The 24,299-nt window shown below is 41.5% G+C and overlaps 1 protein-coding gene across 12 annotated transcripts in view; it reads left to right on the top strand.

The window, feature by feature from the left end:
• The window catches only part of Meis2 (Meis homeobox 2), a 201,937-nt gene that overhangs the window by 5,027 nt on the left and 172,611 nt on the right, over nt 1-24,299 (top strand). For all 12 annotated transcript variants that reach the window (NM_001415696.1, XM_006234746.5, XM_039104936.2 and 9 more), the window contains exons 4-7: nt 616-666; nt 1,851-1,901; nt 2,668-2,817; nt 12,296-12,410. In NM_001415696.1, the coding sequence (NP_001402625.1) occupies nt 616-666; nt 1,851-1,901; nt 2,668-2,817; nt 12,296-12,410 (367 nt within the window). The remainder of the gene's footprint in view (nt 1-615; nt 667-1,850; nt 1,902-2,667; nt 2,818-12,295; nt 12,411-24,299) is intronic.

The following is a 24,299-nucleotide window of genomic DNA, read 5'->3' as shown; positions in this document are numbered from 1 at the left end:
CCCGATCTGTTCCTCTGGCCCACTCGGCGCTCTACGCCTCCTCCCCATCCCTAAGCCTTGAGGCGAATTGGAAAGGGAGATAAATATGGGTGTTTGTTTTTCCCCCTAGCCAGGAATACAGGGGCTCGACCCTCGAATTAAAGTTGACCTGCTCCTAATCTGGGGCTTGGCCTCTTCCCCGCCTGCAGCTACTTGAACAAGAATTGGGGAGAGGGGCTGGGAGGGACCCGGGAGTGCCCGGGAGCAAAGGAAGTTGGACTCCTGGCAGTGAAGTCTGCATGGGCACTGAGGTGCTGGAGGTGAGGAGACCCAGCTTCGGGCCTGGCTGCAGAAGCGGGTAGTGAGAATCTGTGAGCCGCTTTGCCTAACCCGCTACAACTCGAGTAGGATAATGTTTTCCCCACCGGGTCAGGACCTGAAGGCCCTGCTGTTTCTCTACCGACCCCACTCACTTAAGACACCAATCTGTTTCTTAAATTTTACCAAAGCCCCTGTTCTCTCTTCTGCCCCTGCCCTTTCAGAGTACTCGGTCCCACATCCAGATTAGTGGCGGACGGGGTTTTCCTGTTTTTAAATGGGCTGAAGATTCATTCTGACTTTCCCTGCTTCCTATAGGTTCGCGCCGAAAAGCCTCTTTTTTCCTCAAATCCAGAGCTGGATAATTTGGTAAGGCTCACTGTTTCTTGCTTGTCCCCTGCCTCGGGCCCCGTCCCAAGCTCAGAGTCACCCATTTGCTCCTGGAGCTCCATGGAGTTCCAGCAGAGCCCTCCTAGGAAACACAGGGGAGGAGACCTATTTAGAGCTCCTGCGTGGAAGGCGAGCCAGGGGCGGTATGGACCTCAGGGGATAAACAGCCCACCGAGGCAGCAGCGGGCGCCGCGGCGCCGAGCGGAGTAGGGATGCTTCCCAGGTCTTGGCCTCGGGAGTAAGCGGCGAGAAGGGAGTGATTTCCTCTGCGGGCCAGGGCAGGCGGTGGAGCCCCAGGCCGCTGCCCCGAAGGAAGTAACTGCAGGGGCAGCGGAGGGCGGGCTAGGAGTAGGTTGGGGGTGAGGGGCTATCCGGCGCAGGCCACTTTTAGGTGCAATTCTTTTGCTAATTTGCAGGATTTCAATATTAAAAGTACTTAAATCCTCTTTCAAAGGCTCTGCCTCTCCATTCATCTGGAGTATTTCCTTCTTATGAGAGGAGGCTTACTCTGTGTCTGCTGTTCTAAAAAGCTTTTCTATCCAAAGAAATGACTCTGCTCTCTCCTCTCCTCTCCTCTCCTCCCCTCTCCTCTCCTCTCCTCTCCTCTCCTCTCCTCTCCTCTCCTCTCCTCTCCTCTCCTCTCCTCTCCTCTCCTCTCCTCTCCTCTCCTCTCCTCTCTCTTCTCTTATTTTTCTTTTATTCCTCCTCCTCCTCCTCCTCCTCCTCCTCCTCCTCCTCCTCCTCCTCCTCCTCCTCCTCCTCCTCCTCCTCCTCCTCCAATTTGATGTGAGGTGGAGGGTAGGAGGAGACAGTAAAAGAGGAATAGGTGGAGTAAGACCTGGTAGGAGAGCGAGAGCGCAAGCTTTACCAACATCACACTGTGAGGGCTATGGGGAAAAAAATCATACTACAGCCACCTCAAATATTAATTCCCAGCACGGTAGCCAATGAAGCAGAGATGATCGGTAATAATTTGGTTTCCTTATTTCTTGATGTGTGGTTTTTGCCTGACCACCTGCTGGTTTCTTCTTTCTTTGCCCAATTCCCTCAACATAGTGCCCTTTACACACACACACACACACACACACACACACACACACACACACACTCACAACTTGCATGTATTAGAACCCTAACTCCATCCTCTTAAATTTCCCTTTCAGATGATACAAGCAATACAAGTGCTAAGGTTTCATCTTCTGGAGTTAGAAAAGGTAAGCAGGAAAAGTCTGCATGTTGATGCCCTCCCCTCACATTCTCTCAACTAGATGATTGGGGATGCTACTAGCCTCCAGGATGAGGGATTACACATCTGGAGATGTTGATCACGTTTTTTTTACTTCCCTCTTTTATAGACTTCTCAACCCAGGGGCTCAGAGGATACGGGAATCAGGGCAGCACTGACTTTTAAAGCCCCCACCCCCAGGCACTCAGGATTATTTGAAGTACAGCAAGAGCCATTTGTGTTGCTGGACACAATGTCTACTTGTGTCTCTATTAGCTCAGCTTCTCCTGGGCCCAGAGTTCTTGCAGGATGCAAGCAGAGAGAAGAGTCCTCTCTGGGGTGTCTTAGCATTGATACATAGATCAATCATTTCCCCCAGGAAATATACACAACGGGATCACAAATGTCCCCAATTCTAGTGTTTGAATGCCTCCGAGTTACTATCAAATCACATCTTCATCTCTGCTCACCCAGTCTGAACCCAGTTACTTCCAGTTCAGTTTCTTTCTTTCTTGTAACTTGTTGCTCAGGGGATTCTCTGGAGGATAATATCTATTGCCACAATTGCCCTATTGTTTCCTTGCTTTCAAATCTTACACCCCTTAATTAGAGTTACTTTGGAAGACATCACATTGTTGCTCTCTACAAATGTAACCTTGCAACCTGATATTCTTCCTCTTTAAAAAAAAAGAAAGAAAGAAAGAAATAAACATATAAAGACCTGAGCTGAGCCCTCGCCATGACCCTCCTCCTAGGTCCACGAACTGTGTGATAACTTCTGCCACCGGTACATTAGCTGTTTGAAGGGGAAAATGCCCATTGACCTCGTGATTGATGAGAGAGACGGAAGCTCCAAGTCAGATCATGAAGAACTTTCAGGCTCCTCCACAAATCTCGCCGACCACGTAAGTCTGCAGAGCCCGTGGAGTTCTCTGAAGGCCACTGGGCAAAGCATCTTTTCTAAAACCTTGTGGTACTGAGTTTTGCTTTTAAATTGTTTAGTTGCTTTTGGAGTGTTATCTCCCTTTCTTGATACAAGTTTCATGGCCTTTATTTTGGTTTCCCCTTCCTTGGACATTGTCCTTATTTCTGGTGAGAGTCGAAGAACCAGCGAGTTGATAGAATGATTTGTGCTCTTCATGTGTGAAGTTGCCTGAACCTGATGGCTTGGGAGTTAGTAAGCTCTCTTTTTGGTATGACGGCCTCGGTCTTTTCTGGGTTCTTTCTGTGTGTAATCAAGGCATAGCAAGAGATAGCAAGAGACAAGACAGTTAGCTGGAGAGAGAGAGAGAGAGAGAGAGAGAGAGAGAGAGAGAGAGAGAGACTATTTCTCTCCCAGAGAAGACAATCCTGAGAATTCCTGGCAATTCTGTCTTGCATTGACAATGAAAGGAGTGAATGAACACATTACAAGTCTTGGGACTTTTTGCTCATAGAAACTTATTGTCAGAATATGGTCTTATTGCCAAGTGCCTGAAGCATCTCTATAATAAAAGACAGCAACCTTGATGAACCAATTTTTAACACTGTATTACAGAAAGCTGAAGGGAACTAAGACTGAGTAACCATAGGTTAGTGTTTGAGCTTTAACAGTTGGTGACTGAGGATGGAGAGTGTGGAAGATGCCCGTGGATGTCAAGCCAGGAAAGGAGATTTCTATTCTCTCTGTTCTTATTCTTATTTTGGAACTGATCTAGTGAATCTGATGGGGTGGAGGGAAGCATATGTAGTGATACTCAAAATCTGAAGAAGAAGCAAAGAGAAGAGGGATTGCAGCTGTCAGGGATGGAAGGGGAAGGCAAAAGGGGTGAGGTTAAAGCATGGATGTGAAGAGCAGTGTATTTTTGGGAACTGAAGCCTGGAGATGGGGGAACAGGGTATCTATATATTCATTTGAACTCACAACCTAAATAACATAGGCCAGAGTCTGGGTTATTTCATGGCTTAAATATTAATTTAACACCCCATAGAAGTGAAACAGGCATTGAAGTTTGAAGGCAGTTTGCATTCCCCACCCCCAAATTCCTGAGTCTGAAGAGGGATGAATTGAGCTACCTGAGGAATAATAGCTTGTCTGTGAATTCTCTTCTTCCTCTACTAAAAGTTTTCAAAAGAAGCAGCCATTGATTTTTAAAGATTAACCTTTGTACTACACGAGACAGCAGCCTAAAAGTTCAAGAAAGTGAAAGAAAACCATAGTCTAGGGTGCCCAGTTCTGAAACTAAATAAACGTACTGCTAAAAGCCCTCCAAACCTCTCCTTATCCTTACCTGTTTTCAAAGCAATGGGGCAAGTGGGCTGGGAGAAACCTTGTCCCTTGCTTGCATTAAGTAAAATCAAAAGGCTGTGGCAGCTATTGGAAATTTCTTTGCTTCTCTGTGTCTCTACACTGTGTGTCCTTGTGGTCTAAGAAGCGTGTTAGCTTCATAAATATTGATTTATTTTTGTTCTTTACTTATTTTCCTCGCTTTCTGTTTCTGAGTTTGTACGCATTTGCATTATGGGGGTGGAGATAAAGAGGGATGTATTTACATGGTTTGGAGCATGAGGGATCCCTAGTTCCTTCTACACCAGAAGCTTATCTCCTGTTATTATGTGGGGTCATGACTACTTGGTTTTTCTACAGCAGTTTCTTGACAACGCTATTTCTGGTGGATGTATGGAGTTAGAGCGTGCTGATGTTTATGTAGAAGAAATAAGATAAATGAGTCGGTTTAGAGTTTTGGCTGATGTACAATGCCAATTTGTGAAGGTATCGTAATATTTAAATACAGACTCAAAAAGGAAGGTGGTACCTAAGAGAATACTGCTTGAATAATTTAACAACTGTCATCTTTGGATAAAAGAGTCAACTGTAGCATTTGTTGCTACCCTCTCAAGCCCCCAATCAAGTAAATATGACAACTGATTTATTTTGAATCCATGAGGGCTTGCCACCTCATTGGGCGTCATAATTTAAAGCCTTTTATTTCCCAGAGATCTGAACTACAGCATTTTTGCTTTAACCCCCTGCTATTTGTTTTGAAACGAAGCAATAATTTGTTCCACCAGCATACCGAGTGGGAAATGGAGAGGTCTGCCCCATGCTTGTTGTTTCTCGCGGGACAAGAGAGAGAGAAAGCCTCGGAGGCTCCGTCTGTCCGCTGCCCGCAGTGTTTAGGTACCACAGGCATATTGACTGCATTTGTTGCTAGGCCACCCCCTCCTACCCTACAAAGGGCATCCATCTAAGGCTTTTCACCCTTGCTTACAAACTTGTCATCCCTCAACCCCTCAGTCACAAGTGAATGAAGAGACCACAGAACCCCTACCTGAAAGTGATATGAGGGCACATTTTCAGCATATAAATGTGTCCAATTTGAGTCATCAGGTTTTTTTTTTTCATTTGCTTTGATATGCATATTTAATGCCTTGCCCCAGGCTGGGTCTCATATGCCGCACGCTGGCGGAGGGGGTGATGATCGGCCGCTTCAGAAGGACCCAGACAGCGTGTTGTTTTCTCTGTTTTATCTGTTGGCCCACTATCCTGATCTACTGAGCTACCTCGTGGTTTTATTTGCACATGAAATGCCGTGAGCAGTTCAACTTATTGGCTATGAATAATGACAGCTAAAAAAGAAGTGCAGGTTCATTTACTGTGTGCCAAGGTTTCTCTTGTGGAGGTGACAGTTTGTGACAGCTGTTTGACACCCCAAAAACACATACACCTCTATCCTTATTAAGTGGTATCAAGCTCCATTGTGGTGTGTGTGTGTGTGTGTGTGCGTGCGTGCGTGCGTGCGTGCGTGTGTGTGTGTGTGTGTGTGTGTGTGTGTGTAAGAGGGAGCAGGCAAGGAGAAAGAGTGAAAGGAAAAAAAATGAAAGACTAACTCTGTAGTTCCGTGTGCTGAAAAGCAATGGAAGACTTCGCAAGGGCAAGATATTAATCGCCAATATAGTTTCCGTTCTTTTATTAAAATACTTGAAAATATAAATGAATGAAGGCTGTTAAACGCTTAAGTATCTTCGAAGCTAGTGTTCTCGCTAGACTTTTAAGAATGGCTTTTATGTGCTGTCACTGGGTAAGCTGTGCTAACTCCACATGCTGCAATGTCACATAAGTATTCCGATACAACATAGATGCATTAATAGAAGACCTGTAATGGTCTTGAATTCCATTTTTTACGTTCCATGAGGATACTACTGGGTTTGTTCATTTATTATTGACAAACATGACGTGCATAATGATGAGGGGAAGTTTGGAACCAAAGAGAAAATAAAATGTGCAACTTTGGCTGCTAGGCTGTGTTAACTAAATTCTTGAGGGATGCTTATATTTTAAAATTAAGATGTACTTGTATCTCATACTCTTACCGGGGCATAAGAATAGTAGTTGCAGGTACCGAATGGCTCTGATAGTGTTCTTTGCAGTCCTATTGAGGGAAAAAGAGATGATAACCAAAGGAAACTCAACTGTGTTTTCCAGCTGCAGCTAATGTTAAGTTTCCCAGACATTCAAATTTATCATGTTTTAAAACAAACATGTCACAAAAGCATTTTTTAACGTTTCAACTTGCAAACTGTCATAAAATAACTGTGTTTTTCCTAGATTGTTGAAGTACTGAAAAAAAATAGGTAACATCCTATTTTTATATAATTTGAGATCAACTCTTTAGATCTAGTATGGGCAATTAAGTGTCAGCATAATATTTATGCATAAAGACATTATATAACTTTATAACATGTTTATAATACCAAAATTTACTTGTTTGAAATATATTCTCCTAGCTACACTTGTTGGTAACGCATATGGTTATATGGTCATGGTATTCCTACTAATAGTGCCAAATAGCTATATTTTATTTTCTTTGAAAGAATTAAGTAGAGAGAATATAGTTATGTGGATTAATATGAATTGGCAGGTGCCTCAAAATTGATTGGTTCCGATAACATCATAAACAAATGACATTTTATTTTCATTTCTGTGCTGACGTTTAAATGAACATATGCTACTATTATTTTGCATTTCTGAATATGTCAAGTATATTTTATGTCGATAGTTTTTTTTTAATGGCTTAGGTCAGAGGAGAGAGTTACCGGAATCTCTCTCTGCACAGAAAATAGTCAGGTGCTGGTAAATAAATTCCATTATCACCTAAGAAAGTAGAAGCGATGACAGCTAGGCTAGGTTCGAGTTTGAGTGCTTGGTCTGTTGAAGATCGAGGAAGAACAATGAGATTTGATATTAGCATTATTAATGTGAGTGATTTCTTTTGTCTGTTCATTTCTCACACTGAAGTGTGACACTAGATGTTAGGCTGTGGTGGACCAAAGCCTCTGGGGAGCCAGTTTCAGAAAGTTTTGCTTTGGAGCTCAGTGCCCTGTCTTCAAGACCTTGATGGAGGACAGGGCTCCCTGTTCATTATGGCTACTGTTTCTGCTTGTTGGAAGCGTCCCTGTTTACTTCTCATCAAGAACATTTACATCATTTACATTATTGAAGTTGTGCAGTTGGTGTATGTCTTCAGCGTGATTGTGGTGAAATGAAACCTAGGCATGCTCGGCACCAACGTAGACACCCAGAATGCTTTGAGAAGACTTGGTGTTGTTTGACGTCATCGCGTTGGTTGTTGACGTACTATCTGGTCTATGAGATATTCCCCGCCCCCGGCACACTTAAGAATCATAGAAAGCATCTTATACCACGCATTATAGTAACAAATGTGTTTCTGTCTTCTTTGAGAGTCCACTACTCTATGGAGTGAGCGTTTGGCAAAGGATGTTGCCCTTGTATGAGACACGGGTATGCGTTAATTCCCAAAGATTGACTCAATGGTATAGATACTGAGGCAAAAAAAAAATCTCCAGTTTTATTTACATTTTTAAAAGACTGGGCTTCTAAAAGCACACACTGGTGTCCTGAGTTCTAGGTCAACATCACAATTGAAAAATTGAAATTCCAACATTTATCCCAGCCGCACCAGGAACAATTTTAACTTGTGGACTTGGATGCTCCAGGATTTCTTAATTTCCTGCATGCATCTTTTTTAAAGAACAGTTTTGTCTGCACTGTTAATTGGAACTTAAAACATCATAAAAACCATATGAAATAAGTAACTTAATATTAACTGAAAGTTTTGACACAAGTAAGGCTTTCCTTTTGTTGTTTAAATGTGTTCAGACAGATTAGCCTGTGTACCTCTTTAGCTAATGAACATGTCTCTGGATGTATTTTCTGTTCCTGTGTAGCTATGAACACACATCTTTAATTACTTTACTGCACTTATATTCTACCTATATAGTTCTATGCCTGATGTTATTTAGTTATATGGGTTCTAGAAAAATCTGTTGGCTATTTTTAAAGTACTTTTCAAAATAGAAGTAAGGGGACGTGACCTTGGGAATTATCTTGTGTGACTTCATAATTTTAAAGAGATAAAGCACAGAGTCCAAAAGTCAGCGAAGCCTTCGCTCCCAGTCACGTGACCCGTTAGAGGCGGCCCCAAGAGTCTTGATTCTGCCCTTCTTTCTTCTCCCTGTCCCGCATTCAGGGAATATCTTTTCATATGAAGCCTAAAAAAATGAGCTCCTGTGTCCTCCTTTAAGACTAAGACATTTTACTTTTACGGTCTTATTTAGAAGCTCTTGCCTATTTTACCCCAGTGACCTCATGAAAGAACTGTGCTCTGGGGGCCTAGGGTGGGGGCATCTCTGTCATAGGAAACACTATCAGTTGGCCAGGACTTATTAAGTATTATCCTATAGGCAGGACACTCACAGAAGTGCTGTTCTGGTTTGAAATGTAATTGCAGTCTACCTACAACCTCAACAAAGCAGTGCACAGAGGATTTCCTTCTTGTGCCCAGAGACTCTTGTCCTCTCTTCTCTTTTCTAGATTTAGCAAAAATTCAATGATGGTGCTAAATCAATTTTTTTTTTAAACTTTCAAGGGAGAAAACACTGGCAGGATTGTGTTTTCTAGGGAAAGCCCTGTGCAAATGAGAAGCCAAGGCGAGCAGCCGAGCGCTCTCCTGTGGCCCTGCTACTACAAGCTCTGCCCATATTGTCTCTTGCTTTTATATTAATTACAACTTGCATTATCAGCTGTGAGTCTGTGGCCCAGCAAATAGAAAAAACTGCCCCTGGAGACGGAGCTTCTTGTATCTATTTCCCATCTCCTATTGTGCACAACTCGGTATTCAGTGCTTTTCTCCTGGTAACGCTGCTGTTTAATGCAATTATATAGAGAACAAGGGGAGTACCTTCTTTGATTCCCAATTATTAAAGCCGCTGGGAATAGAAACATGTTCCCTCCTTGCCCTGGGGTGTCTTCATGGTATTCTTGGCTGGAAAACAGGACATATATTATGGAATGTGTAGACTCAAGTTCTCAACTACACTGATGTATGTATTTTATACATACGTATGCGTTTTTACATGCTTTTGTATGCCACGCTGGTTCAGGATTCACTCAACTTCTGCTTATAATTTGGCAGAGAGCCAGGTGGTTATTCTTGAAGGAAACTTGGAAACTATCTAGGAGGAGGGAAAACGGAAGCTGTGATACACACAAATATTTAAATCTAAGAAAAAAAACCAGTATTTGTGGGTAATGCTTTATGTTGTCTATGTAGGTTGTGATGTGTGTGTGTGTGTGTGTGTGTGTGTGTTTATGACCGAGGAGAATTTATTTTTTGTTTATATTGCCCAGATTACCCATGTTTGTCTTTGTATATGATCACATCAGTAAGTGTAGCCTTATCTAGACATCTCGGGGAGAGTCACTACCCCAGAAGTTCCAAGAGATTTGTCTGTCCATCCTTCTTTCAGAGTAGACAGCTATAATGAGGTTCACCTCAGTTCGCTTCCATCCCTCCACTGACCATAGCACAAGAGACACTGAGGAAATGTGACAGTTCCAAGAGAGATTTTTTGTTTTGTTTTGTCTTTTGTTTTTGATTTTTAAGAGGTGAGGGAGAGAAGAGGTAAGATATAGGGAATGGTAGATAACTTGGGAAAAATTGGCGGCTGCACTGAAAAATCAAAGACCTAACTTGGCTGGGGAAACCCATTGTTCTTAGAGTAATATGGACAAACTTGGCTTACCTTTCACTTCTCCACACGTCTGTACACTACCTAAAAGGCACTGAAAGAGAGACACTAGATTTTGAATAAATGAGGCTTGACTTAAAAGTTCTGCCAGTTCTAACTGATAAGAACACACTTGTGTTTCTTAGTTTCAGGAGTTACTTATGCAAGAACACTTCTCATCATGCCAGAGCTTAAATAAATAGCAAGACCTGTCCCAGCTCCATCCGTACAATTATATAATGGCTTTGGATGACGTTTGCCTTAAAACACAGTTGAAGTGTTAGTGGTTAACTATTGTAATTTCCATGAGGGGTAAGGAGCTTTAATGGCAGCCATATTCAGTAAAAAGCCCGAAGTGCCTAAAATGTGCATCACTGGCTGTGCACACTGAAAAGTTCAGCTCAAGGGAAGGGTCCTGCAGTCCAAGCTGTTATGGGAAAAGTGCATGGTGTCACCCACATCTGTAATTCTTCTAGCTCTTTATTTGACCACCATCCAGTAAATATCTGACATGAAGAGACTGCAAAGGAACTGATAACTTGGTCTAATATGTTCTACTCACTTTCATTTCCTAACCAATCTTTTCTTCCTTCCTTCCTTCCTTCCTTCCTTCCTTCCTTCCTTCCTTCTTTCCTTCTTTCCTTCCCTCCTTCCTTCCTTCCTTGCTTCTGGGTGGCCTGCTTTCTTCCCTCCCTCCCTTTCTTTCCCTCTTTCTTTATTGATACAGGATCTCACTGTATAGTCTAGATTGGACCCAAACTCATGGCAGTCCTCCTGCCTGAGTCTCTTGAGTGTTGCGATTATAGGCATGCCCAGCTAATTCCTTAATCCTCTTTCTCCATCACATCTTCATTGTAGAGATCTGAACCTGAACTGTATTTACAGTCATGATTTCTACTCAGTGTCTTGACTTTGAATCCATGGCTGGCCTGGTGACACCCCCAACAGCACTACTTCACATTGAGATCGTTGATTGCAAAGATCTGGATTATGTTAACATCTAAAAAAAAAATTCCAAATAGTAGTGTGCAATCTGTGTGTTGCTATTGTACCATGTAAGGATAGTTTCTTCACTTGTCATGCTTTGGTTTCTGGCTTTATTTCGGTAGCATTATCTGCTGTAGGTACAGTACAGAGTTAGTATGGAGAAAAAAAAAGGCAGACTGACTTTTTTCCCTAATAAACTCTCTGTCTTGGTATTATGGCACAATAGCCTTCATATAACCAAATAGTTCGTCCATGGTGTATGCTTCTGAATTATTGTTTATCAATTCTAGTAGGAAGCAATGAAGCACTCTGAAGGATTGCTATATCTTTGAACTTTTGCCCTGTACCCTCTACCCCAACCCCCAAAAATTCAGTTGCCTGTAACTCCATAGGTTTAGTCAGAGTCCTGCCACATGGCTAACAAGTGCCCAGCTTTGGCTCCGAGTCTGCTCAGTTTCACGTGTGGTGCCTGTTCTCCCTGTCTGCCAGAGGAAATTCCATCTCTGGCCTGCCTTCATGTGGTGCTGATAAAGTCCTTCCTGTACATTCGAATTCCTGTTTCCCTTTAAGCTACAGTGTGGGTATTGGGAATGATCAGGAAAGGGGAGGGGAAGCAGGAGACCAGTATATTAGTAAAGTAGCATGAGCTGGCCTCCTGGCTGGCCTTGAAGTCCACTGAAGTTCTTCCATTCAGTCACTTACAGCGAAAGTCCCAGCTCACTTGCTAAGTGGCACTCCGCTCGCGTTAGTTTCATTTTAAAAATTACCATTCGTGCAAATTAAAGCAGGCTTTGGCGGCTTGTGAGATACTGATGGCTTGATTAATATTGCTTCTGTTGGCTATACACGCTACCTGTTGATAACGTTCGGAGAGAGTTCAGACCAACCATTTTAGCATAACACAATTAAAAGGTGGAAGGGCACGTCCCACAAACATTGCTGATCCCGGGCTCTCTTGAAGGGAGTATTGGATTCTGCAGAGGCTCATATTCTGATGGATTTTGTTTCTGAGAACACCGGGGGAAAAGAATGTGTCCTGCTTCTAAACTGAGAAAGACATTTTAAGGCAGTTTCCCCTTGCCTCAGACGTTAACTTTACTGCGGTGTAAATTCTCATACAGTTAGGGTGTATCTTCGAAGAGGCGTGTCAGTTATGTACATATGGATGTGACAGAAAATGAAGACACAGGTTAGCTTGCCTGTGGCCACTCCTGAAAATACTAATATATTCATCTTCTTCTCCCCCTGTGCCCGTGTGTGTCCATGGCTCCTCATGTATGGCTCAAATGGTAACTGTGGGAAAATTCCTTGGCATCCTGACATCAGAACCCTTCATCCTGGCGAGACCACGATGATGCAACCTCAACTCACTCAGCAGGCACCCCAGGACCCTCCAGCGGGGGCCATGCTTCCCAGAGTGGAGACAACAGCAGTGAGCAAGGTAAAAGGTTAAGAATTTTCCTCCTACAAAAGTAGATGTGATGAAAAGGACTTCAGCGTTTCATGGTATTGGTCTGTGTACACAGAAGAGGGGCTGGTAAAGGTGTAGGGGGTATTACTAAACTTTTGGGAGGAAGACACATTTCCTCCTGTTACTCTATTTAAAGAGTCAAAATGAGCTATTTAATCTTTAAGTCCACGTTACAATAATAATCGATTAGTTCTGCCAATTCTCTTACAAATGTGGTTATCTACACTACTCTGGTGACTATTGGAAAGACAGGCCTACCTAACCACTATAATCCAGAAGTTTGAACTATTTGTAGACAAGATGCTTGCTTCTAATATTTACTACGAGAGTTCTTTATAATGAAAACAGCCAAGAACTGAAAGAATGTAAGCTACAATAATCTGTTCTTATTAACTCCAGAAATAGGGGGAGGGGTTTGAAGAGGTCTATACAGAATTTTATTTTGAGAAGATGGATTTCAAAATTCTTCAGATGTTGTTTGTCCCTGCTTCTAGACAGCTGAAATAGTGACTTTTGTCCCAATTCAAAAAACAAAACAAAAAAAAATACAATTTCAGAAGGCAAGGAGAACAGCTGCAGATGTTCAGGAAACCTTCTGCAATTTGTAATGAATTTTGCTACTTACAAGAGAGAGCAATTATATGTTGGTGGGAATGACTCTTGAATGGATAAAATGATCATTTAAAAGAAGATGCATTATTGAATGTGGTCCAGGAATGTGTATAGATCTTACTTTTTAATATTTTACATTAGATAGTGTCTGATCTCTTAGGTCTATTTTATCTCTATTATGATTCTGTTTATGGCCACAATATTTAAGCGTTAGACAGGCTTCCAAGTCAAATACTGTTTAACGGCTTGGGCTTTAGTTATATAGGCCATCTAAAAGAGAGTTGTTGATGTCCTGTGAGTATCTACCCTCCTCCATGTTTCTGGCCAGGAATTTTGACTCCTGAATTTCCAATCGAGTCTAGAAAACTGGCCTTTCTAGGACAGCTTTTACTTGTAAGTGAACTCTATTTAGAATGTGTCTTTGAAACAAGTCGCAACGAGTGGATGATGTACTATCAAATGCCAAGCTATGGAAGAGCCTGTCAGCTGTCTGTATATTGGTTTGGGTCCATCAGTCGGACTGTTTGTAAAATAAACTTCGTTCTAAGACATTTTGAAGGAATGTTGTGCATAGATTCAATCGTAGAACTGCAATACAGGGGTATAGCTAAGGTTCCAATTGACCCTGGGTCAAATGCAGAAAGCTTTCAGTCCCTCAGTCTTTCCCCAATGCCCCAAGTTAGGGCAACACAAAGGGTGAAATATCTATTATAAAAACAAAACACCTTCAACATTGCAGGAATGGGTGAGGGGAGAAGGAGAAGCAGACTTAATGGCCTAATGAGGCTATCTTCCAGAAACTTCTCCGGTGTGAGTCTCCCTCTGACCTTTCACTTGGCTCAGGAGCCCGGCGCTTCATTTTTCACATTCTTGCAATTACGTTAACGCTTCAAGCATTTCTGACTCCAAGTCAGCTAGCGACACCAGGCATAACTCAACACTGTGAGTTTTTCTCTTCTCTGTAGATTCATTAACAGGTCACCAAGGTCCCAACTGAAATTTAAAACTGACTGGTTCTGTTGGGTTAGTTGAGTTATGGCGAGGGGATAACAGGAAGGGTCAGAGAGGAGAGGAGCCAGCAGAGGAGCCGATGTAGGCTTAAGGAGCAGGGAATACCCACGGCAGCAAACAAAGCATGAAGTTTTATCATTTTACTTAGTCAGTTCTGTTTTACTATGGGTTTCTGGTCAAGAAAGAGAAAGACATGTAAGAGCGATCCTCTGGGGAGGGGGAAAAAATACCCACTGATCCCTCCGTGCTGTGGGTAGCCACACCCACTTATCCCTTGCTGAAGGATTTGATCCCCCAAGCTTTTTGTTCCTTTAATCATATCTCTGCGGGATTAAAGAATGGACACGGTGGTTTATGTATGTGAGCACTGGGAAGTCTGTCTCTCCAACGGCCTGCTCAACTGTGTTAAAGTTTGAGAGAAAGCAGGGAAAAGTTATCTTTTTGACAAGATGGCGAAAGTTGGTGCAAGGAGAGTTTTTCTACCTGACTCACTGGGTCAGTAGTTAAAATGCATGCATCAAGGTGTTCCGATTTGCTTTGTTCTGTTTTGTTTGTTTTTGACAGTTGACCCTAAAATTTAGAGGCCAGCCTGACGTACGTTTTGCTCCTATAATCTTTGAAACATGTTAAAGCTATTTTGATTCTTGGTTCCACCAAAATGCTCAGAGTAGCTTTCAGTTGGGAAAGATTAATTATCTGCTTCGGGGCAAAGTCAACAGAGATATTGACTGAAATCACATATGCTTATCACAGGTTAGATCTTAGAGTTGATGCAGAATGGAAAACCTGGGAGGGAAATTTATGTTCTTCATATTAAGTATATCATAATGTTTCGTGGAAACCTAAGTTTGCAGTTCACAAGAGACTTTAGTTATTTCTTCAGAATTTATTAGCACAACAGGCATATGGAAAACTGTAAAATGATTCAATTTCAAAACAAATTATGATAAACAGAAGAAATAGGGATGAATTGTACTAAATACAATGTTTTCATACACATTTTAAATTAAAGTTTAATAGCCATATGCTATAAAACAATACATGCATTTATGTTGCTTTATAATTTTTGAGAATATTTTTACAATAAGGATTCTCACAAGTCTTTACTTTGGAACCTAAAAACATCTCATTTTATGACCTGATACTGAGAGAGCTCCAGTTACGTGGGTGAAAGGTCATCTTTTCTCTTAGGAGTTTGTATGATAAACCGAATGGAGAAAAGAAAGCAAGATTTTTTAATATTGTAAAAAATGAACTTGGTGATATGTAAAGTCTGGCTCTATCATAACAACCACACAGCAGTCAACTGCATAAATATGAACCTAACTTTTCATTCACTAGGTTTTCTGTTTTCAAAAAGCAGCCAAAGGGAGGGCGTTTGTCTTGTTAGTCACATTCGATGAGGAAGGAAATCTGGTTTTTCAAGGATAGAATTAGGGTGCAGACTCAGAGCTCTGGGGCAGTAACTGCCCGTCTTTGTGCCTGACTTCCTGGCAGTAAAATGGGGCCTGATAATAAGGCTTGGGGTCCCTAGTTCTGTACCTGCTGCTGAGTCAAAAGATGCTTTGTGTTCCATTGTGTATTTGCCAGAGTGAAGACTAGGAAGCAGCTTCCTTGCTCCGAGAGCACTCTGAGAGCCTTAGATAAAAGGCACAGTATATGTACAAAGTATTATTATTATTGATGGGTTTGTGTAACTCCCATTAACGCTGATGGGAGTTACACATGTGAATTGGCAAGAGAATAGACCCTCAGTGTTTAGAGCACATGAAATTTACATTTTTCCAGTGCTGTAATTGAGATGTTGACAAATTGCAGATATTGATGAGCCTTTGTTTTAAGTACTTCGTGCCAAGTTTGTTTTATTCTCCCTGTTTTGAACAATGGTCTGGGTTCAGCAGCAGTGAATAAAAAGGGTAGAGTAAAGATAACTTTGTATTTCAATATTTTGATGTGCCAATATGAAATAAATTGTCTTAGGCAAATGGAATATGCTGTTTTAATCATTAGCTATGCATGAAAGAAAAATTGATGTTGACATCTTTGCTGTAAAATCGTTGTAATGGGGCCTTCCTTACAGTTCATTTTTGTAAAATTCATTTTGTACGTTTTGCGGCAATTGAACAATCCCTGCACTGTGAACAGGCAGGATTCCCAGAAATACCGAGACAGTTGGCCCAGTAACTGCTGAGCTCACAGTGCACATCACACACACACGTTAACCATCCTGTTGCCAGGCCCAGATTAACCCAAATACATGAACATGTTAGCATCTATATCTCTAATCACTCAAGACCCAGGGCTGTGTAAGCCAGCAGGGTTCCCCTCCACTCTGCCACCAGGCCCCTCCATTGATGTCACCATCTATCATCCAGGCAACGAGGCTAGAATCCCACAGCTAGATGTTTATTTAGTTATTATACAGTTATTTAGCAACCGTAGTGTTGAAACTGCAAATGTCCCCTTAGTAATGGGAGGAAACCCTCATGGTGAAGCACACGCATAAGAGAGCATGACACTTTTGAGTTTGTACTATACTGCACTTATGAAACAATATTTTTCCTGCTTTAAATATTCCAGTTATATATTTAAAGGAGGAGGTGGAGAACCCACTTACTGAGGGTCCTGAATATTCTCTGCTGGGATTTCTCATTCAGTCTAGGAAAATTCTGTCAATGGAATGTTTTCATGGTGGCGGCAATCTCTTTAAAATAACCCTAAATACAATATGACAGACGCCATCTGGCATCATCTCTTGCTAGTTGCTTTTAACTTTTATTTTTCCTAGAGTTAAGTTCACCCCAAACTGGTCACTAACTTACGATGAGTACACTAGCATCTCTCTTCCTCTCGATTGCTATTAACATTTTTTCTCTTCAACTGTAATTGACAGTTGAACATGGCCAGAGAAGAAGCTGTTATATATGTAAAATATTCATATGATACTTCCCTTCCATCCAAAAAAATTAAACAAATATGAAAGCCACCTTTCAATCATCAGCAAACATGTAGGTATGTTTTGTGGATGTCTTAAGACATTTTAGGTCATTGCCATCAGAAATAAAATTAAAGTCTTCTAATAAATACTTGCTCTAGGAACGTGTAATGGTTGCCTGTAAATGTTTCAAAGCTTTCTATAATTGCTGTTAATTTTGACTAATTTCATATATATATATATATATATATATATATATATATATATATCAACTTACCTGAAAAATTCGGAGTTGGGGTTTCCAGATTTTTTTTTTAAACTTAGTCATGGAAAGGGATGTCTCCTGATGCCAGTTAGAGTTTAATTTAGAGTAGTAATTAAACTTGAATACTGCCTCATAAACAAAAGATAAACAATAAACCAGCCACGTTCCCTGCTGTTTCATAGCTTTCTTTCCCAGATGTTTTAGCCTGATAGTTTTTACACAGTGAACTACCTAACATGGAGTTTTGGGGACAGAGGACAAAATAAGTTTTCTTTTTCCCTCCTTTTTCTCTATTCTCTTCCATTTTATCCAGTAATCTTCTCTCTCTCTCTTTTTCCTACAAGTTCATTAAGGGGATTTCCTATCCTTTATATATATTCAAAGTCTAATAAAATATATCCTTCATGCAGATGTGTTTTATAGATAACTATGGAATTTTTTCTTAGATATCATGTATTGATTTTCTTTCTAAACTCATCTGGTCTCCAATTTCTTTCACACTTAGAAAGGGAGCACATTTTTCTTTGAGTCAGAGTTGATGACAAGTCAAAAGACAGGCAGACTTGACGATGGAGGCCTTTTTCTTTTTTTAACCCCTCTTCCCTTCCCATCTATATATCTTCCCCCTCTCCCAGGACTACTGTGTGGGTGTGTTCTTCTCTGGGTTCTGAGGGTGTCTCGTCCAGTTCTGGATTCTTCCACTGTCAGCCATGATCCTTCTGATTGTCAGGTACAAGTGGGCTGTTCAGTGTGGAAGCCATGTTATTTTCACTGGGTGGGGTAATTACTGAAAGCTGAGAATTGCGGCACTAAAGACAGGGGGATACTTTCATGATCCCATTAGCATAAGAGTGGGTAAATTATTCATGCCAAGCGAGGATTCTATGGGGAAAAGTATAGTTAATGCACAGAGTTTTTAAATGTATCCCTTTCTGCTCGGAGACTAAATTCTCGTTGGAATCAGTTCTCAGACATTTACGGGAAGGCTCTGGTGGCGTGTTAGATGCAGCTCGTGTCTCTGTGTTTGCAGCGTTCTCAATAGAGACCATCTGGCAAGGATCCAAAAGGTGATTAAACAAAATGATCAGCTCTTGTTGCTGTGTTACATGTCCAATACTCGGGATTAAAAAACATGACCCACGACAGTCAAGCTAACGTTGTGCTGCTCACCCCACTCCCTCCCCTTCCCATGTAAGCATTCAGATGGCCCACAAATGTGCGTGCCATCTTTGTGTCCTTATGGCCCATAATCATGAACAGGTTGTGCAAATGGTTCTTTCTGTAGCACTGTCTGTTCCAGCAGCATAGAAGCATTTCATATTAATTGGGTCAGTCTAATATTCATATTGACGTGGGGAAAAATTACTAAAATTTATTCTTATAGCAGACAATGAATATGTGTGCTTTCTGCCATGAGGGAAGTGAAGTCTGGCAACTGGCTTGTGCAACTGATTAATTTTTTCTTAAAACTGGAGAAAAATCGAAGCATGGAAGGCTGTCAGTCTTGGGGAAACAGTGCACAACCCTTTATAACTAAACAAAACGGCCGGGGTGGGGGCTCTCGGGGAGCGTGTGGAAGGGAGCTCTGGTGTTAACACCATAATCAGGGATGAATTTATAGTGCCATTCTGAAGAGCCCTCCCTCCCCATAAACAAGCTGATAATCACAGGGAAGCTGACTCCCAATTAGCTTCTCCTTCCCTCACCCAGAGCAGTTTGCTTATGTGTCTTCCTTAAGCTTGGATAAGGCTGCACCGAGTTGCGGCAGCTCGTGTCAAATTCGAAAGTTTGGAAGTGAAATGTTTGATTATGACGAAGTGGTGCTAATAAGCAAGGTAAATCCAAGCACTCATTTCACGATGGAGTTAAGGTAAAAATGCCAAGATTTGTGACTAAGGGACAGATGTATCTTATCTGTGGGGTTTGCACCAAATGCCGAGCAGAAATATAAATTGAACAAACCAGACATTGTGAGGAGTGATTGAAGAAATATTGAGATGGAAATCTTGGAATGAAATATATGTATGTATATTTATAACAATGCTGTGAATTGCTTACACGGCTCATTTGCATGAGGCCTGAACAGTGATTTTATTAAGGGCAGTGGGAAGTCTGTCGGTGAAGGCATTCAGAACACAGCACCATCACTCATTAGGCCCTTCGGAGACTGAGGCTGACCATTTACTATTTAGAAGCCTGTGACTGATCGCACAGGATGCGTTTTAGTGCAAATGTCAAGAGAAGATCGAGAATGAGGCAGGGAAGGAAAACATTCTCAAAAACCACTTGAAAACATCATCATTCCCTGTCAGCCGCCCTTTTGCAGGGAAAGCGAAGCTGTAGGTGAGGGAGGCGGAGGGGCAGAGGACTGAGGAGGGCAAGTGAGATCCCCTAGAGTCTGTGCCGTGTGGCAGATGAAAGGGACTTGAATAGCCTTGGGGGTCTTAAGGCTATTATAGGGCAACTCATGCTCTCTTATCATGCTGATTTTTCAATTGATTTTTGGCTGAACAGTACTTGTTGAAGCCCTCCAGAGCATCAAACACAGCCTTATGGCGCTATACATTGTAATACACGTGTACTGTTTTCTTCCCCTTCATTGTCTTGGCTTTGGAAGAATAGTCTGTGAAAACACCATGTTATCCACCCTCTTCCCATCCCCCGTTCCTATTTCTATCCATAGGGAATCCCTTAAGATTGTTTCTGGGTTTGTTTGTTTGTTTGTTTATAGAAAGGGTTCGTGGGAGAACTTTGTATTTATCTTCCCTGTCACATCTGTCTTTGATTAGACCTCAGAAAACATTTTGTTTTAATGTCACAGCAGACAATGCTTTAAGCCACTTAAACTTACTAAAACACATCTCCGTGTTCTCTGGAGTAATCCACACCTTTCTGGTGACAAGCAAAAAGGAAACTGAAAGTTAGTTCCTTGCTAAACGTGGAGTGAAACCTCTTAGTATCCCTGTTGAGCAAGGGTAAGTTCCCAGGATCTCTAATACGGAGGCCATGGAAGCAGGCCTAGCCGGAATGTGTCCTTGCCTGTCTTCTACCTAGAGAACTCTTACTCTGACACACTAGTATCACCCGCCTTCATGAAGCTTTCCCACTTAGCCCAGCCCAGCCGTGAGCCCAGGTCCTCGTTTGTACTTCCATAGCATGTCTGTCTCCATTGGAACATCTTCTCCACAGTGCTGTAAGGAGAGTGTATGTTTCCTGGCCTCTCTTCCAGCTTTTCTGATGGAGGGCTATCCCTTACTACGTATTAAGCTATCCTATCTAGCAGTCATGGGTTGGCTTTTGACTGTATAAATAGGACCCATGACATACATACCTCTTGTTCCTACTAAGGGCAAACAAATTAAGAAAAACTTGGTGCTGATGGATTCTGTGATGTTTACCTAGATAGACAAGAGTTATTTGGAATGTATCTGTGCATCTGTTGCAATCTGATTACATCCCATAAGGAGAAAAAAAATTTTAAGCTAACATTTTGTGTATTCATTACTGCCCTCAAGAAGCCAAAAGAGGCATCAGTTTAACCATAGAATCCTTCGGAAGATAGGTAGGTCTTTTAAAAGTTTGTCTCATTAGTACATAGCATCGTCTTTAACTATGCACGTGTGGTCAGAATTTGGAGATAGAATTTCTTATTATATGAGAGGGGGGGAGAGACAGAGAGAGAGAGAGAGAGAGACAGAGACAGAGACAGAGACAGAGACAGAGAGACAGAGAGAGGAAAGGAGGGAGGGAGAGAGAGAGAGGGAGAGAGAGAGAAAGGGAGGGAGGGAGAGAGAGAGAGGATCTGACCAGGAGAACAGGTAGTATGTGAGAGGTATTTGCCTATGGTGACTTTGCTGAGGATGGGCTAATTTTTGGAACTTCTAATAGAAACATGGAAAGGAGCCCGGAAGTAATTTTTCATCGTGCATTACCGATTTCATATATGTGCGCCTTAGTCTTTTATAAGCAGCTTTTAGGAGATTTATTTATTTTCACAGTAGGTCCTTTCCATCTGCCCAGACCGCAGTCAGGGATCTTAGCCTGTGGTAAGATCTGTACTCTGAGGTCACAGTTACAGTGGGAAGGTAGCACCTGGAAGGCAGACTTGGATTCACGTCTCTGTTCTCATCAGCATCTGCTAGTTTCTGCTTTTCTTTTAGTAAAGTGGAGGGAACACTACCTCCCTTCCACATGGAAGGTATATTAAATGCGACTTCACATGTGGGGCACAGAACATTGCCCCAAAACAGCAATGCTCAGTTCTTGCATTCTTCCTCTCCTGTCCTGTGCTGACACTAATTATCTATAGACCTTGGATATGTTGCATTATTTTGGGGGACTTGTCCTCTCCCTCTAGTATAGCCTGGACTCACCAGTTCCGCTCTGGGCAGCTAGTGTTTCCATCTATAATTATCTATTATTTTACTTTTATATGTTATCTTCTAATAGGAGACTGGTTAGAAGTTCTACATCTTGGGATTCCATATCCTTGATTTATGATAAGCAACAAGATAATACTTTCTCTCCCTCTCCTTTTTGTCCATTAGTTTAGAAGAACTTTTCCTTTCTTATTTACCAAGACAAGAACTAGGCATCTGAATTTATTTTTATAGCGAAGGGTAAAATGGCACACATCATATGTAGGACAGCTTAGGTTCCGGTCTTAGCCTCAGGGAGCATCTTGTAAACACAAGCAACTCCTTCCTTGTTCGTCATCCAGCTAGGGCCTGTTCTGTTGCAATTACTACACTTCGCAGGTGGAATAATACACCAGAAGCACAGCAGAAGGTCAGCCTCTATCTACCCTTACCTGTGAACTATTCCAAAACCTCTAATTAATGATCATACATTTTCATAGTTAAAGGCATTTTATGAATCTTAACGTAAAAACCGTTAGTTCACATGGATCTATACATGAGGACCTCTAGGTATGCAAACTGAGTATACAAATCAAGTATTTATTGCTAATAAATTATAAAGAAATTTATTTTAAAACAACTCTCCTATATGTATATATTTTATCATTTATAAACGAGCAAGCAAGTTTAATACTTATAATACAGGTGTGTTTATTTTTATGTACAAATACTAAACGTGACACTGCAAGACACAGAGTAGCTTCAGTATTTCCAGAGCTAATCCTTATTTTCATTGTAAAGTCAACCGAGAAGACAGCTTCACATACATGAGGAATGGCCCAAGGGTAGGGCCATTTCTGAAATTATTGGAATTTCTGCCCTAATTCCAACCCAAAACATCCTATGTAATTCTGATTGTTTAGAGCCGCCTGCGTGCTCATCGAACCATCGCTCACTGAGTTACATTCCAAGTCCTACTAAATATTTTTTTTCTGTTTTGTTTTAGTCAAAGTCAAGACAGCTACTTAAAAACAATTTTTAAGAATCAGACGTTCTAACACAGAACAATTCAAGATGTACCAATTTGTGACTTGCATGCTGAAGAATGACTGGGGAAAACTATTTAAATTCTTTGTAGTTGGGTTTTTCTTTTTCATAAATAAACCATTATGTTTCTGTAAGACCAGAAGACCTTGTACATACAGTAAAAATACTGCAATTCATAACTTGCAATAATTTCCAGTCTGCGCTGAAGTGGTTCAGGCATCTATCGGTTGTGCTGCATGCCCTGGTGGCATGCATGCTGCGAAGCAAGCATACTGTGTGCTCAGAACCGAGACCACTCTGAAATGCAACATGGCAAGCTCTGTCAGGAACATCTTGGATTTGTTACAAGTTTAATTTTGAATCAATTTTTGGTCATTGCATACTCAGAAAGCTTTGACTGTTGCCAAATTTTTGGGACCCACGCATTCAGATATGTGACCCCATGTTGAGTTGTGATGCACATTCTCAGAAGCTGTGCATGAACTATTGGAATATTTGCTTAAATCAAATAGTTATTTATTCCTTAATCTTTCCTACCCAATAGTGATAGCTGGTACTGTTGCTACAAAATGAAACTTTTTAAAAGAGAAACATTGAGGAGTATGGGATTTTATATTCCTTTTTCTAACTAACATTTGTAAGAAACACCCAGTGAATAGAACTTCTAAAATCTCTATGTACCAAGTGTGAGGGAAGGGTCAAGGTGATAGAGTGTCGATGATCAGAGCTTGTGGAATCTCTTCCTGACAAAATGCCACATGTGGAGGTTGTTGTGTATATTTCTCCCTATCCCTTAAGACCTTACCAAGGCTTGTGTTATTTAAATTCATGACACAAAGATCAAGCAAGGGATTTGGGGCCTGAACGGATGGAAATTAGTGTGCCCTGGCCTTCAGTGGCTATCTACAGTAAGCTGGGGGAGGGGCATTGTGACAGATGCACACATAACTTGTAGGAAGCATGCATTCACATGCAGTGGTCATGGAATAATGAGTTCAGGAAGGATGCTTAAGGAAGGTGACTGGTGTTGAGAGAATGACAGGCTTTGAAGCAGGAGAATCAACCTTCTGACCTTGCTACTTCCAGACCACTATTTCTCTGCCTGTTAGTTTCTCTACCCATAAAATGGGACTAAAAATTATTTCATAAGGCAGTTTTATACTTAATATACATTGGCTCCAAAATAGTATGTCTTGGTAGATTATGGTAGAATGCAAATGTCTTCGTTCATTCATTTATTAATCATATAATTGGGCCAAATAAGATGTGTTCCCTTTCCACACCAGGGCTTTATCACATGACTTGGGAATGTCAACAAACAAACAGGCACACTTCTGACATTACGTCTGACATGCAGGGTGTAATCTATTTGAGGAAGGGAAGGAGTAACACTCTCTGAAGTATTAGTAAAAGGCTTCTCAGAGCTGGGGGAGGCTTTCAGTGTTCCATTGGTGGCCTTTAATATTATCTTTACGTGAATAGAAGAGGGAGCAGGTAGACTAGAGACAACAAAGGCTCAGAAGTGTGAAGCTATGGGCACGCAAAGAGCAAGAACAGCCCAGACTTGCTGTTTTTATGAGAGACTGCACAGGAATAGCGCGGCTGGAGGACCAGCAGAGCTGACATTTACC

Source organism: Rattus norvegicus, chromosome 3, assembly GCF_036323735.1.
Source record: "Rattus norvegicus strain BN/NHsdMcwi chromosome 3, GRCr8, whole genome shotgun sequence".
NCBI lineage: Eukaryota > Metazoa > Chordata > Mammalia > Rodentia > Muridae > Rattus > Rattus norvegicus.
The sequence above is the reverse complement of the archived record's forward strand: the minus strand, read 5'-3'. Positions and strand labels throughout refer to the sequence as shown.